The sequence below is a fragment of the Vanacampus margaritifer genome, chromosome 13 (genome assembly GCF_051991255.1).
Source record: "Vanacampus margaritifer isolate UIUO_Vmar chromosome 13, RoL_Vmar_1.0, whole genome shotgun sequence".
Taxonomy (NCBI): Eukaryota; Metazoa; Chordata; class Actinopteri; order Syngnathiformes; family Syngnathidae; genus Vanacampus; species Vanacampus margaritifer.
The window spans coordinates 17,407,228-17,420,204 of NC_135444.1; the positions used below are offsets into that span (position 1 = coordinate 17,407,228).

General features: G+C 37.5%; 1 protein-coding gene across 1 annotated transcript in view; it reads left to right on the top strand.

Moving 5' to 3' along the window:
• Positions 1-12,977, top strand: part of suco (SUN domain containing ossification factor) — a 32,953-nt gene that overhangs the window by 11,556 nt on the left and 8,420 nt on the right. The window contains 14 exon segments of the mRNA XM_077584413.1: positions 936-1,062; positions 2,922-3,005; positions 3,354-3,718; positions 4,177-4,354; positions 5,664-5,775; positions 6,428-6,555; positions 6,650-6,717; positions 6,823-6,930; positions 8,191-8,296; positions 9,156-9,176; positions 9,477-9,532; positions 10,530-10,621; positions 10,718-10,783; positions 11,983-12,066. Coding sequence (XP_077440539.1) covers positions 936-1,062; positions 2,922-3,005; positions 3,354-3,718; positions 4,177-4,354; positions 5,664-5,775; positions 6,428-6,555; positions 6,650-6,717; positions 6,823-6,930; positions 8,191-8,296; positions 9,156-9,176; positions 9,477-9,532; positions 10,530-10,621; positions 10,718-10,783; positions 11,983-12,066 — 1,595 coding nt within the window.

Consider the following 12,977-nt stretch of genomic DNA (forward strand, 5'->3'; position numbering starts at 1 on the left):
AGCGGAATGAAAAATACAGTGACAAAATGTATTGTGTGGGCGGGCAGTCCACTTAACTCCAAATTTTGAAATGCATCCAGTGGGGGTGTCTAAATAAATACCTCATTCCCTCCTAGACTTAAATCAAATTCAAAACTGAATCATCATCTGACAAACTCTCAGGCTTGAAACTTAAATAGCACAATGCATCGTCGCATACCCAGCTTTAGTTGCCTTGAATGCAAGGCCTTCCTCTTATTGTGCACATTTCTATACATCACTCATCAGCTCTTACATAAGCGAATGTCATGGTCTGTGAAATACCGCATGAGTGAAGAAGCCACTGCGTGTGCAGCCATAATTCTTGGAGCGGTTACCCACGGACCGAAAGGGCATTCATGCAACATAAGATCCTTTAAAGCACAGGACCCAAACTTAGCCCGTAGCCTATATGATCTCATGGTTGCTATTTATCCATGCACTGTATGTTCTTCAATGGTTTTGATTGTGGCTGGGCCTGGTTGTGTAATTTCCCACTTGATGGGTGGCAGGCACTCCAAAGAACCAACTCGTATACAAGCATTTAAAAAGCTAATTTTCCATAATATGCATTTTAATTAAGTCATGTTTTTTTCTCGTCCATTACATCTGAGTGGAGGCTGTTTTTTTGAATGACAGCGCAGGAGCAGGCACAGATGGTTTGTCTCTGTGGCGATCTGTGCACCCGCTGCTCGTCACGTCCCAGGCAGCTAGGTTGACAGGTTGCTAAGCTAACGCAACATGCCCATATGTACCGCTTTCCACCTGTTGATTTTCTGCCTCTTGTATGATTTTTTTTTTTATGCCAAAGCAAATCATTTTGATTAAATATACCTTCTGTGCTGGCAGTATGGGTTAGTTCCTGCAATAACTTTTGGTTTAACTAAGGATATATATATATTTTTTTTATGTTTCAGGTGCCCCAATCATCATGCCTATTGTTCAGAGCACAGCTTGTCTGACCCAGGTCAGCCTGCTGAGGACAAAGACAACAATATCAACCCTGATGACAGTAAGCAGGAGCAGGACTCCGTGCAATTCCAGGTCTGTTCCTGTTCTCTGTACAATTTAGATGTGGCAGGAATTGATTATTTCATGTCAACACTGCTGCCTCACCCTGCTGTCTTGTCTATCAGCGGTATTATTAGACTGGAGAGTACGCCCAGCACCCAGATGGTGGGGCAGGGAGAAGGGGTCAAGCTCTTATTGACCTGGTAAGAAAGGAGGCGGATCCGGTATAGGTTTGGGATTATGGCCGCCCGGATGTGTACTCAAAGAGGGCCAAGTCCTCGAAAGAGATAGGACTTATTTCAACTTATCTCTAATTTTACAGCTGATTATCTTGAAAAAGCACCAAATTGGATGATAGCTACATCATAAAAAGAAGCTTAGTTCCACGTTGGCAGGAACCTTTAGTAGAAATATGAAGTCAGGCACTAGTTACATAACAATAACATTTTCTCTTTTGTTATGTTTGATGCCACAAAAGGACTGGCTTAGACTTCTAACACATATTACAGTGATGATTGTTTTTTTGGCCTGTGTCTGTACTCTGAAGAATGCAGATCTTGTGCTGCCCTGCAGGCCTGTCAATGCAACAATGGCCTCTTAATACACACAAACCTGAACCGCAGGAAATTATGTTTTGCAAGTAAGCTTTGCTGTTAAATGGAGCAGGCGCTCAAAAAACTGGAATGGTGATCATATTTAACCCTCCTGTTTTGTTCATTTCTTACCAAGAGTGTTCATGGGACAATGTAACTTGCTCAGTTTTATCTTAAATCATTCACGCCCAGACATTTTCACCGAAGCAATCCCCTTCACTCCCGGCTGTTTTACTGAATTTTGACTGATTTTGCAAGGCCCACAGAATATTGTGTTCTATTGCATATAAGAAAGATTAGAGTCTCTTCTTTCATCAGGACCAAAAAAAACGTATTTCTGTTTCCGTTTTGCAGTAATTAGCATTAGAATATAGCTAAATTTCACCATTATTCACAAATATTGTTTAGAAATTTGAGTAAAGAGCTTTTTTTCCCCAACATGACCCTGGTTGATCTCTTTTGCTCTGCCACCACCTACTGGCTGTTTGTGTAATAACTACTGTTAAGGAGTAGATCTTTTCCTCTGCGTGTTCGTTTTCTTTCGGGTAGTGAGAATGTTGGTTATCCGAATACAGGCTGGAGACGATGAACAGTTCCTTCAAAGCTTTTATTTCTACAAAATATTCCGGGCACAAGTGAGTTACAGACAATGGCTGTAGCCTCTCACAAGTGTGAAGATTACAGAGGACTTACAATATTCTTATACTATCTTGAAGGGCGGTACCACACAGTTTCCAGTAAACAGTTCAACCGGAGTTGACCGGACGTACAGAGATACATTCAAGGACACTATTCAGACACAAAACTAATTTGAGGAATAGAGGAGGTTTTTCAGTCATGACTGCACCTGGCAGAAATTGCGATAACATTCACAAGGATACATCCACAGAACAAAGCTCTACTGAGGAAATAAGGAAATTAAAACGGTTCTAACTAAATCTGTGCAGAAGACCCACTTAACTACCATTTCTTCAACCGTTCTTTGCAGTTGAGGCTGCATCAAAGCCTTCTGTATGCTCTAGCATAAAAAAAAAACATAAAAAATATATAAATACGTCTTTGAGTCCCTTATAACATTTAAAATAAAACATATTTATACGTTTTTGGGAGCAAATTAGTTAAATAATGATAACATTATGCAAATTCCACATTTTAAATAATTAAAAATCGGAATTAATTAAATCAAAATGTTCCCAGGTTTTTGTAGTGGGTAAATTTGACCCGCAGCAATAACCAAGAGGCTTGAATGTTTTCCGAGGTTGAAACTCACAATAATTGTAACGCAACTGTGTTCCATAGGAGGTGGAAGAACAGGCGACACACACCTCCGACGATGCGGGACTAGAGGACGATAGAGAAGCACACCATGTACATCAAGAACAGGTACTTTGGCGTTGGCGCGGAGGCACGTCCCTTGGCTCAATCAAAAGCATTGGTCCCTAATTTGAAACTGACAAACTTGATTGTGCTCTGGGGCTACTTTGCTACATAAGGCACAGGAAAAAAAAAAAAAAAAAAACCTTTGTTGCTAACCAAAATAGCAGCACCTACAAATGTTTTGCACCCACAGTTAAAACGGTTGTTCTGTGGGGGCTTTGCTCCATCCTGAAAAGGAAAAAAAAAACTTAGTTGCTAACCAAAACAGCACTACTTACCGAGGCATTTCTAACAAACAAATAGGAGGCCGAGTTATGTTCTGTGTTAAACTTAGCAGTTTTATTGTCTCTACAGACTGTGAATCCACAAGTAGTTGAGGAGGAGGAGGAGAAAGTAGCAAATTCAAATCCAGAGTCTGATCCTCTACCTGCTGCTGCTGAGCCAGAACCCTCGACAGAACCCGTGGTTGAGTCAGAACGGCGAACCGACGCACAATCCCAGGTCCAGGACCAGGACGCTGACCAAGAGGCCGCAGTCTCCTCCAGCTCCTCAGAGCCAGTTCCAGCACAGGACCACGTGCCCATCGATACCCCAACCCCTGTAGAAATCCTCAGCGAGGAAGCTGCCGCACATCAGCTTCCCGACTCGGACCCAGTCGCACCCGCGCATGAAGCAGACGACACACCTACCTCACAGAGTGATGGTTCCACTCTCACAGGGTAAGTCAGGTCTTGCATCGTTTTATTTATTGTTTTGAATAGTTTTAGCCATTTATTTAGTGGATTTATGCCCATTAGGATTTAATTTTAAAAAATCGAAACGACTAGCCTGGCAGACCCAAACAAGAGGTGAGCTGGCTACGCTCAGAAATATTGAAACAAAACCAAGAAGCTGACAAAAAATTATTTTTTGCTGATTTCATGTTGAAAGGGATTATCCGGCTGGGATGGTCCATTTTTCACTCAAAAACTATATATTTATTTTTGATCAGGAAAGTGAAACTATCTTGCATTTTCAATTTCATCAATTTGTTTTGGAGTAACAAATTGATAAAACATTTTCTTCCTTCTCTTAGTTTCCCCCATTTAATTTCTCCCATCATTTGACTGATAATTGAGCTAGGTCGCATTACACATAGTGTCTCACTCATTTGTGTCTCCTTTCATTTCTGATGTAGAGAGACTGAGAAAGAGGACCAACAGTCAGACCAGAGCCAAGATTCCGGTACTGAAGCAGTGGCGGTTCAGTCCACTTCGGGCCAAGTGGAACAGCAAGAGGCGGAGGAACAAGAACAGCAGGAGAAGGGACGGGTGGAGGTGCAGCAGGACAATAACGCCTCCTTTCACCAGCAGCAGGTTTTTCACGTTTAACATTATGAATTGAGAAATTAAGATAGTTGCTCTTTTAAATGGAAGTACTCGATTGTGATCATCTTACAACAAAGTCTTATATTTTTGAAAATAGTAAAAAAAAATATATAATTTAAAAAATAATATTAAAATAATAATAAAAATAGTCATGTGATTTCAGGAATAAAATTGTGTGTTTTCGGGATAAATTTGAGGAGGAACTAATTACTAAATTAAAGATTTTTAAGTAAAATTGTGATTATATAGTTATGGGATAAGGTCATATTTTCAGAGAGTTATAATTTTACAAGCATGTCTATTTTCAAGAATGACTTCTCAAATGTAGGACTTTTTAGGACAATAGTTGCAAATTTTGGGGATAAGATTTTTATATTTAATTTGAGTAAAAAAATGTAGCTATGGAGGATTAGACAGTCACAGCACAATAATGAAGTCAACTGAATTTGAATAGCTCCCCCCCCCCCCCCCTTCCGGGATTACATGTGCAGAGACGGGTTCAAAGCTGCTCTGTCACAATGGAAAATGTGCACGTTTGAATCGTGTGAACGTCAGCTTCTTTCTTATGAATGTTTCAGAAGGGACATGCCGAGTCGCGTGGCTCACATCCTACTATTGTTTTTCCACACACACGGGGAGAAGGCAGTCTTACCTCTGCCAAGGATGGTTATGTTGTCATTTCTTTGTTAGCAGCGTTTTACAAAAACTGCAGTGGAGTTAAAAAAAATACATTCTAGGACACTGGCACCTTCCAAGGTCAATTTCTATATTTTCTCAAGATTCAAATCATGAAATTTTCAAAATAAATGATTTATTTTCAACACAAAGTGCAGACTCTTTTTAAGACAGTCGGAAAATTATTAGAATGAAGTTGTATATTTTTGAGGAAAAGTATTTTCTGTAAACATTTTCAAGAGAAATCCACTTTTTAGCTTAAGTATGCAATGTTTGTTGAAAATGATTTATTTATATATTTAAATTGCCATTATAGAACTTTTTTTTTTTTTTTTTTTGCCTTCAAAATGTTTCCCCCCCCCCCCGTAAGGTTTGGACAAAGTTCTATACTGTATGTTCGTGAGGAAGTCAAACATTTTCAGGATAAAAAGTAGCATGTATTTGAGAAGTCGTTATTTTACGAGAATAAAGTAGTATATATTTTAGGGATAGACCGATAATCGGCCTGAGTTCCCCTAATGTATCTAGCGCGGCTTATTGTCATTTGCGCTTGTAAAATGTATGTATTTTTGGAGGAGAAGTTGTAAAATTTCAAGACTTGTATGCTTTGTGTGCGATGTAGGCAGTGGAGGCTGGTACTGGCAAGGAATTGGATCCCTCGGTCCCCAGCAAAGACGACATCCCAACCTTTGACGAGTGGAAGAAACAAGTCATGGAGGTGGAGAAGGAGAAAAGTAAGAAGAGTCTTAAACATGCTCTTACATTATTCCCACTTTTGTATCTTCACTCATTCACTGCCATTGACGGCTATAGACGTCAAAAATTCATTTGAGCGATTTCTATTAGTTTAACATTTGTTCTACTTTTGTTAACAAGAGTATGAAAACCTATATTTTTTTATTGTACATTTAGAATAGATATAACATTTGTGTTTAATTGTGAGTTAACTAGTGAAGTCATGCGATTACAAATTTTAATAAATAAATAAATAAATATTATATATATATAAATTAATAAATACATTTTAATTAATTACAATTAAAAAATGTAATTGCCTGACGCCCCGAATTTTTAATAATCTTTTTCGTCAGGCGATTACATTTTTTAATTGTAATTAATCGCATGACTTTAATAGTTAACTCACGATTAATCGCACATTTTAGATCTGTATTTCTACACAAAAAAAATCTAGGTTTTCACATACTCTTGACAAAAGTTGAAAAAAATGTTAAAATAATAGAAATAGTTCAAATGAATTTTTGACGTCTATAGCCGTCAATGGCAGTGAATGATTTAAGGTGGACGCTCCATTACACCTCACTTAGTTGTTTCTGGCTTTTAGGATCCTCTCAGGTTCTATTTCTGTATGTCTCTCCCTCTGCGCAGGTCAAAATCTCCACACAGCTGCTAGTGGCATCGCCCAAGCAGTAAAGAAGGTCCAGAAAAACTTCAAGAATAACTACGCCTCGGTGGAGTGCGGCGCTAAGATACTCTCTGCAAACAATGAGGCCAAGGTTGGTCAGCGGGGGGGAAAAAAAAATCTCTCCCAACATGTCTTCTCTCCTTAAGACAATACAAACTTGCTGTTTTTAAATCTGCTTCCTCCAGAGCACGTCGGCTATTCTCATGGAGAATATGGATCTTTACATGCTGAATCCCTGCAGCAACAAAATCTGGTAATTACAGACAAAAAGCCCAGTATCCCTCTCTAACGTTTTTTTTTTTTTTTTTTTTTGTGAGTAGCGTATATATTTGTCTTACGCCTCTCTAATGCTCTGCAGGTTCGTGATCGAGCTCTGTGAGCCCATTCAGGTCAAGCAACTGGACATCGCCAACTTTGAACTCTTTTCGTCAACACCTAAAGATTTCCTGGTCTCCCTAAGTGACAGGTACGTCATGTAAAAATCCACAAATTGGCGGTGTCAAATCATTGGCCACAATATATCGTTTTTCAATTGAAATCGATTTATTCACAAGCCCCCGACTTCTAAATTCAAGCTTTTAAATGATTTTTTTTTTTTTTTGTCGCTAACTTTTTTTTGTATCAATATTTTATGTTTAGCTCTGTTATTACTTCACATGCACAGCTAATCAATAGTTATCTTGATGAACAGCATTGTGGCCAGGGTTATTACAGTTTTGGAATTTTCATTTTAGTGAGTTTTGATTTCGTTTTGTTTTTTAAATATAGTTAGTTCTAATTAGTTTTCAATGAGGTTACGTTTTTTTTATTTTTATTTTTAGTTATTTTAACTCATTCACTGCCATTGACAGCTATAGACGTCAAAAATTCATTTGAACTATTTCTAGTAGTTTACATTTTTTTTCCACTTTTGTTAACAAGAGTATGAATACCTATAATTTTTTTTATTGTACGTTAAGAACATATATAATATTTGTTATTAATTGTGAGTTAACTATTGAAGTCATGCGATTAATTACAATTAAAAAATATAATCGTCTGACACCCCTAGTTTTTTATTAATATTTTCTTTTTTGTTTAATTACTTAATTATTTAAACTCAAGATTCATCACAAATGTTATATCTGTTCTATATGTACAATACAATTTTTCTCTAAGTTTTCATACTCTTGTTAACAAAAGTGGGGGGGGGGGGAGTGAAACTAAAAAATGTGTTTAGCTTGTGTGCAATATTTAATAAAATGAAAAAAGTGACACATTTCTTAACTTGCGTAGCATTTCGGCTGAGTTAAATAAAAAAGCAGGCAAGCCAGGCAATTGCAAGCAAAATTGTCACCGAGGAGTGACATCATCTGAAGATGTTTTCAAACGGCTTAATTCCGGTTAATATCAAAATAATTAAAATCAACCCCAAAATGTAGTTTCAGTTACTTTTCGTTTTTCTAAAAATATATATTTTTTTACATTTTATTTTTGAATTTTAGCGTTAGTTATTTCGTTAGTTTTCGTTAACTAAAATAACCATGATTGTGGCACAGAAAATGTTTGGCTTATCGTCCGTTTTGACCTTGAGGATTTATTTCCCTTCATAAATTCTGGCATGCGAGGACTTGCCCTTGAGTCATATCTCGACCCGTGCGGCATTTCGCACCAGCCTCAGCCTTGGCACGCGCGGGTGTCTGCAGATTTCCCAGTCGTTCACTTTTGGCCACGCTGTGTTTCGCAGGTACCCCACCAACAAGTGGGTGAAGCTGGGGACGTTCCACGCCCGCGACGAGCGCATCGTGCAGAGCTTTCCACTGGATGAACAGCTTTACGCTAAATACGTGAAGGTACTTTCCTTTTTTTTTTTTTTCTTCTGGACTTTCCTTTTTGTGAATCAACCCTCAGTTGAAAGTACAGTAATGCCTCTAGGGGGGGCGGGGTGTTGGGGGGGGGCATTAAAGGGAGCATTTAATGGTTATCAGTTTTAGTTCACACAGTGGCATTTATGGCTGTCAGCTCAGGGGACCTTCTTATGACTTCACGGTAATTTAACCCTGCAGTGAGTGTGGGTAACTCAAACCCGGGAACAAGTGAAAGACGAAATGTGACTCTTAGTAATGGCCGTCACATTGTGCATCCGTCACAGTGGCTCTGCTTGTACAGTTTGAGCTGAAGGTCAGATGTGCTTTGTTTCCTGGCGAAAATGTTCAGCGTTGTAAGGGGTCAAAAAGTGATAGTGACGCTTCCTGGAAAGTTTGGGGGAAAAAAAATTGCCCCACCACTCGTTCTCAATGACCTAGGCTTACAATTGAATAGGAAGTCAGCCATTTTGATTTGAATTCGGCAGTAAGGTTTTGTTGCACTTAACAGTGTTTGAATGTCATATAAATTGATTAAATAAATTTTTTTGTAATTCCACAATTGCTTGCATTGCCACAAAAATCTTAATAGTATAGAACAGATCATGTCTTGCGCTGACATTTCTGATCTTTTCTGACTTTGTCCTGCTCTCTTCTTAAAACGCTCGTTAGAAAAAAATCTCCATCAGCATCATCTGGAAGCATCCAGAATAATGGGATGGACCTTTTTTTTTTAGTTAATGTGACTCTCAACTTGATCGAAAATGCTTGCAACTCCTTTTTATTGAACTCATTTTCTTGTTTTATTTCTCCCGCCTTCTGTCGTGCTGTCTTGCTCTGGCCTCAGATGTTCATCAAGTACATCAAGGTTAGCATTTTCTTTCTGTCTGTCGCCGGCTGTCTTTTAACTGTTGTAATAAGTGTCTTTTAACTGGTGAGCTGTTGGGTGGGTGGGGGTGTCAAATGCAGCTAACACCCACACTGACCCTACTGTATCTGCTTCACGATGGTGGTAGTTCGGTGCTTTGAGGGTCTGATAAAAGGACTGTACATGCACTACTCATGAAAAATTTAAGATATTTGCTTTTGGATGAATTGTCAGTATGAAGCTAGAATGCGCTTCTATTTGCTAAATCATGCCTGACATTTTCCCTTTGTCGTTTTGCAGGTTGAACTGCTTTCCCATTTTGGATCTGAACACTTCTGTCCCCTCAGTCTCTTCAGGTAACACATATGGATGGTTTAAGGGCACAGTTAGTTAGCAAAATTGTTGAATCTTTTAGATGGCATAAATAAATAGCAAACGACTGCTGAAGTGGCGTACACATGAATGATTTAACATCTTATCCAATTTAAAGAGTGTATTAACTCATTCACTGCCCTTGACAGCTGTAGACGTCTATTTTTATTAGTTTAAAATCCACCCCCCCCCCCCATTTTTGTTAAGAGTATGAAAACCTAGATTTTTTGTGCATTTCGAACAGATATCAATTTTGTGATTAATCGTAGGTTAACTAGTGAAGTCATGCGATTAATTACGATTACAAATTGTAATCACCTGATGGCCCTAATTTTTAACTCTTTGACTGCCAAAAACGTTAAATAACGTTTAGTAAAATCCTATGGAGGAGTGCCAAAGACGTTAAAAGAAGTTTTTTTTCAAAACCGAGGTGAAACTAACCATTTTCTATTGTTGATTACTGAAAAACGGAATAAGGTAGGAACAAACTTTTTGTTCTGATGAAAGATGAGAGTCCAATCTTGAAAGATCAGTCAAAAATGCTTAAATCGGCTGGCACCCACGGCATCCCTTTTCTGAAAACGTCTGGCAGTCAAAGAGTTAATAACATTTTAAAAAAAAAAAAAAACAAAAAAAAAACGTTTTGATTTATTTATTTTTTTAAGAAAAAATTAGGGGCGTTGGGCGATTACAATTTTTAAACGTAATTAATCGCATGACTTCACTAGTTAACTCACGATTAATCTCAAATTTTATATCCGTTCTAATAAATAAAAAAATTTATGAATGAAAATGAATTTTTTAGGTCTATAGCCGTCAATGGCAATGAATGAGTTAACATGTGATAGGAGCAGCGAGTTTGTCCGACAGAGCTGCTCTCTTCCCTTGAAAGTTTAGATTACATAATTTCTTGCGTTGAAACAACGACCCTTCACCTTTTTTCTGTAGGCAGCCAACCAAATGTGTGTTTGTTTTGCGTAGGGTGTTTGGTACCAGCATGGTGGAGGAATATGAGGAGATAGCAGATTCCCAGTATCCTTCTGACAGGCTAGAGTACCTAGATGAAGATTACGGTAAGTATCCAGGAACACAATGATGTGTCCACCAAGCGAATAGTTTCAGCCTGTTCTAGTTGTTTGAGGTGTGTAAATGTGCGTTTGTCTCATCAGACTATCCGCCCGGCTACCAACCATCAGAAGACAAGGCGTCTAAAAACCTGCTTGGCTCCGCAACGAGTATGTACACAAAAACCCAAACGCTGTGTCATTGTGATTCTCAAAACACCGGTAGCGGTTAGTGGTCTCCCGCTAAGTTCTATATGAAAAATAAATCTCTTTTTTTGAAGAATTGCTAACTATTTGCCAAACTGCAGATTTTTAATTTTTTTTCTTAGTGATTTGACTTGTTCTTTGTTGATGGGGGTAAAACACCGAAACTATTAAGAAAAATTGGTAGGGGGGGGGAGACCGCACATGTAATAATTTGGAGCACAACTCTGTTTTCTTATGTCAAGACTGAAAGCTGCTTAAGTGCTTCGGAAAGCTAAAAATGCAAAGTCAGGAGAGGCTCCAGGCAAGCAAACATCAGCGCTTGTTCGCGCTCCATTAGCTAGTCACGTCTTTGTGGCTTGGGGTTGAATGTTTGGACTTTTTATTCACCTACTTGCACATAGTGTACATATTCTCGAATGATGCTTTTCGCACACAAGGGCGCCCACATGTCTGAGCAAAATATACTGCTTAATTATTAAGTCTAATGAATGAACTTTTTTTTCCAACATAATGATCATTAACTCATTCACTGTCATTAACAGCAATAGGCATCAAAAATTAATTTTAATTATTTCTATTAGTTATTTTTTTTTCCATTTTTAAGAGTATGAGAGCCTAGATTTATTTTTTTTTGGTACATTTAGAACAGAAAATTAGTTATTAATCGTGAGTTAACTAGTGAAGTCATGCGAATATTTACAATTACATATTGTAATCGCCTGCTGCCCCTAATTTTTAATCTTTAAAAAAAATTACTTTTATATTACTATTATTTATATATATATATATATTTTTTTTTCTTGATCTTTTTTGTGTGTGTGAAAAGATTATTAAAAATTAGGGGCGTCTGGCGTTTACAATTTTTAATCGTAATTAATCACATGACTTCACTAGTTAACTCACGATTAATCACAAATTTTAAATCTGTTTTAATACAATAAAAAAAAAATCTAGGTTTTCATACTCTTGTTAACAAAAGTGGGAAAAAATGTTAAACTAATAGAAATAGTTAAAATGAATTTTTGACGTCTATAGCCGTCAATGGCAGTGAATGAGTTAAATACAATTGCATTACGCAATTTTTATGGGAAAACAGTTTAATTAATACAACAAATATGTCACGACTCTTGATATAAATGCCCATATTATGTGGTTACTTTCAGATGCTATACTTAACATGGTCAACAACATTGCTGCAAACGTGCTGGGTGGTAAACCCGAGCTGGACGGCCAATTAAGAGCAGAAGGTATGCGTGTTGTTCTTTTTTTTTTTTTACATCTCGTCCCGGGTCTTCCACTTCCTCTTGTACTTGTAACCGCTTTGCTGGCTCCAACTTCACAAAGTGGAGTCATGCGGAACTCTTATGAGAACCCCATGAGTTGTTCTTGATGTCACTTTTTTTTTTTTTTACCCCTCCAGATATAAAAACAACAACTATAAATTGTTTATTATTCATAAAATAAGTATAATGTAAATACTTAATTTGATGAGGGGGTAAAAACATAATTTCCATCTATTATGCTTGGTATTACTAAAAGTTAATTCTCTTAATGCTGTGACTTTTTTCCCCCTTTCTTTGTGATTGGCAGGAAGAAATCACATTGTAATTCTGTACTAGAAAATATGTGATGCTATAGTCATACGTTGAATTTTTTTTTCAGACTAATTCTTGCTTTTGCTACAGGTTTTGTGAGATATAATGTTATTCTGTTTAACTCTGATGGATGAGTGATTTTTCTGAGTGACTCAATGACTTTGCATGTTGAAACCTTTAGTGACTTGGCCATGATTCAGCCCACAGATTGTTGAGTCATGACATTTGTTATTTTTTCATTGATGCTCTATTGAATGAATGGAGCGGAAGACCGAGGAAATGCTAAAAGCGGAATAAGGAACGAATAAGGACCAGATTGAATCAATGATGATGCGATGGCTTTAAAACATACTTAAGGAGACTGCAGGGTCGCTTACCTGCTACATTGCTATAATTTATTTTTTAGAAAAAAAAACACCAGAGGACGGAATGCTTTACAAGTTTCAACTGTCTATGACAGGGATGTGATTTTTCTGCTAATTCGCGGAATTCCGCTTTTTTTTATCTCCCCCCCCAAAAAAAAATTCCGATTTTTTTATTTTATTTTTATATATATTTTTTTA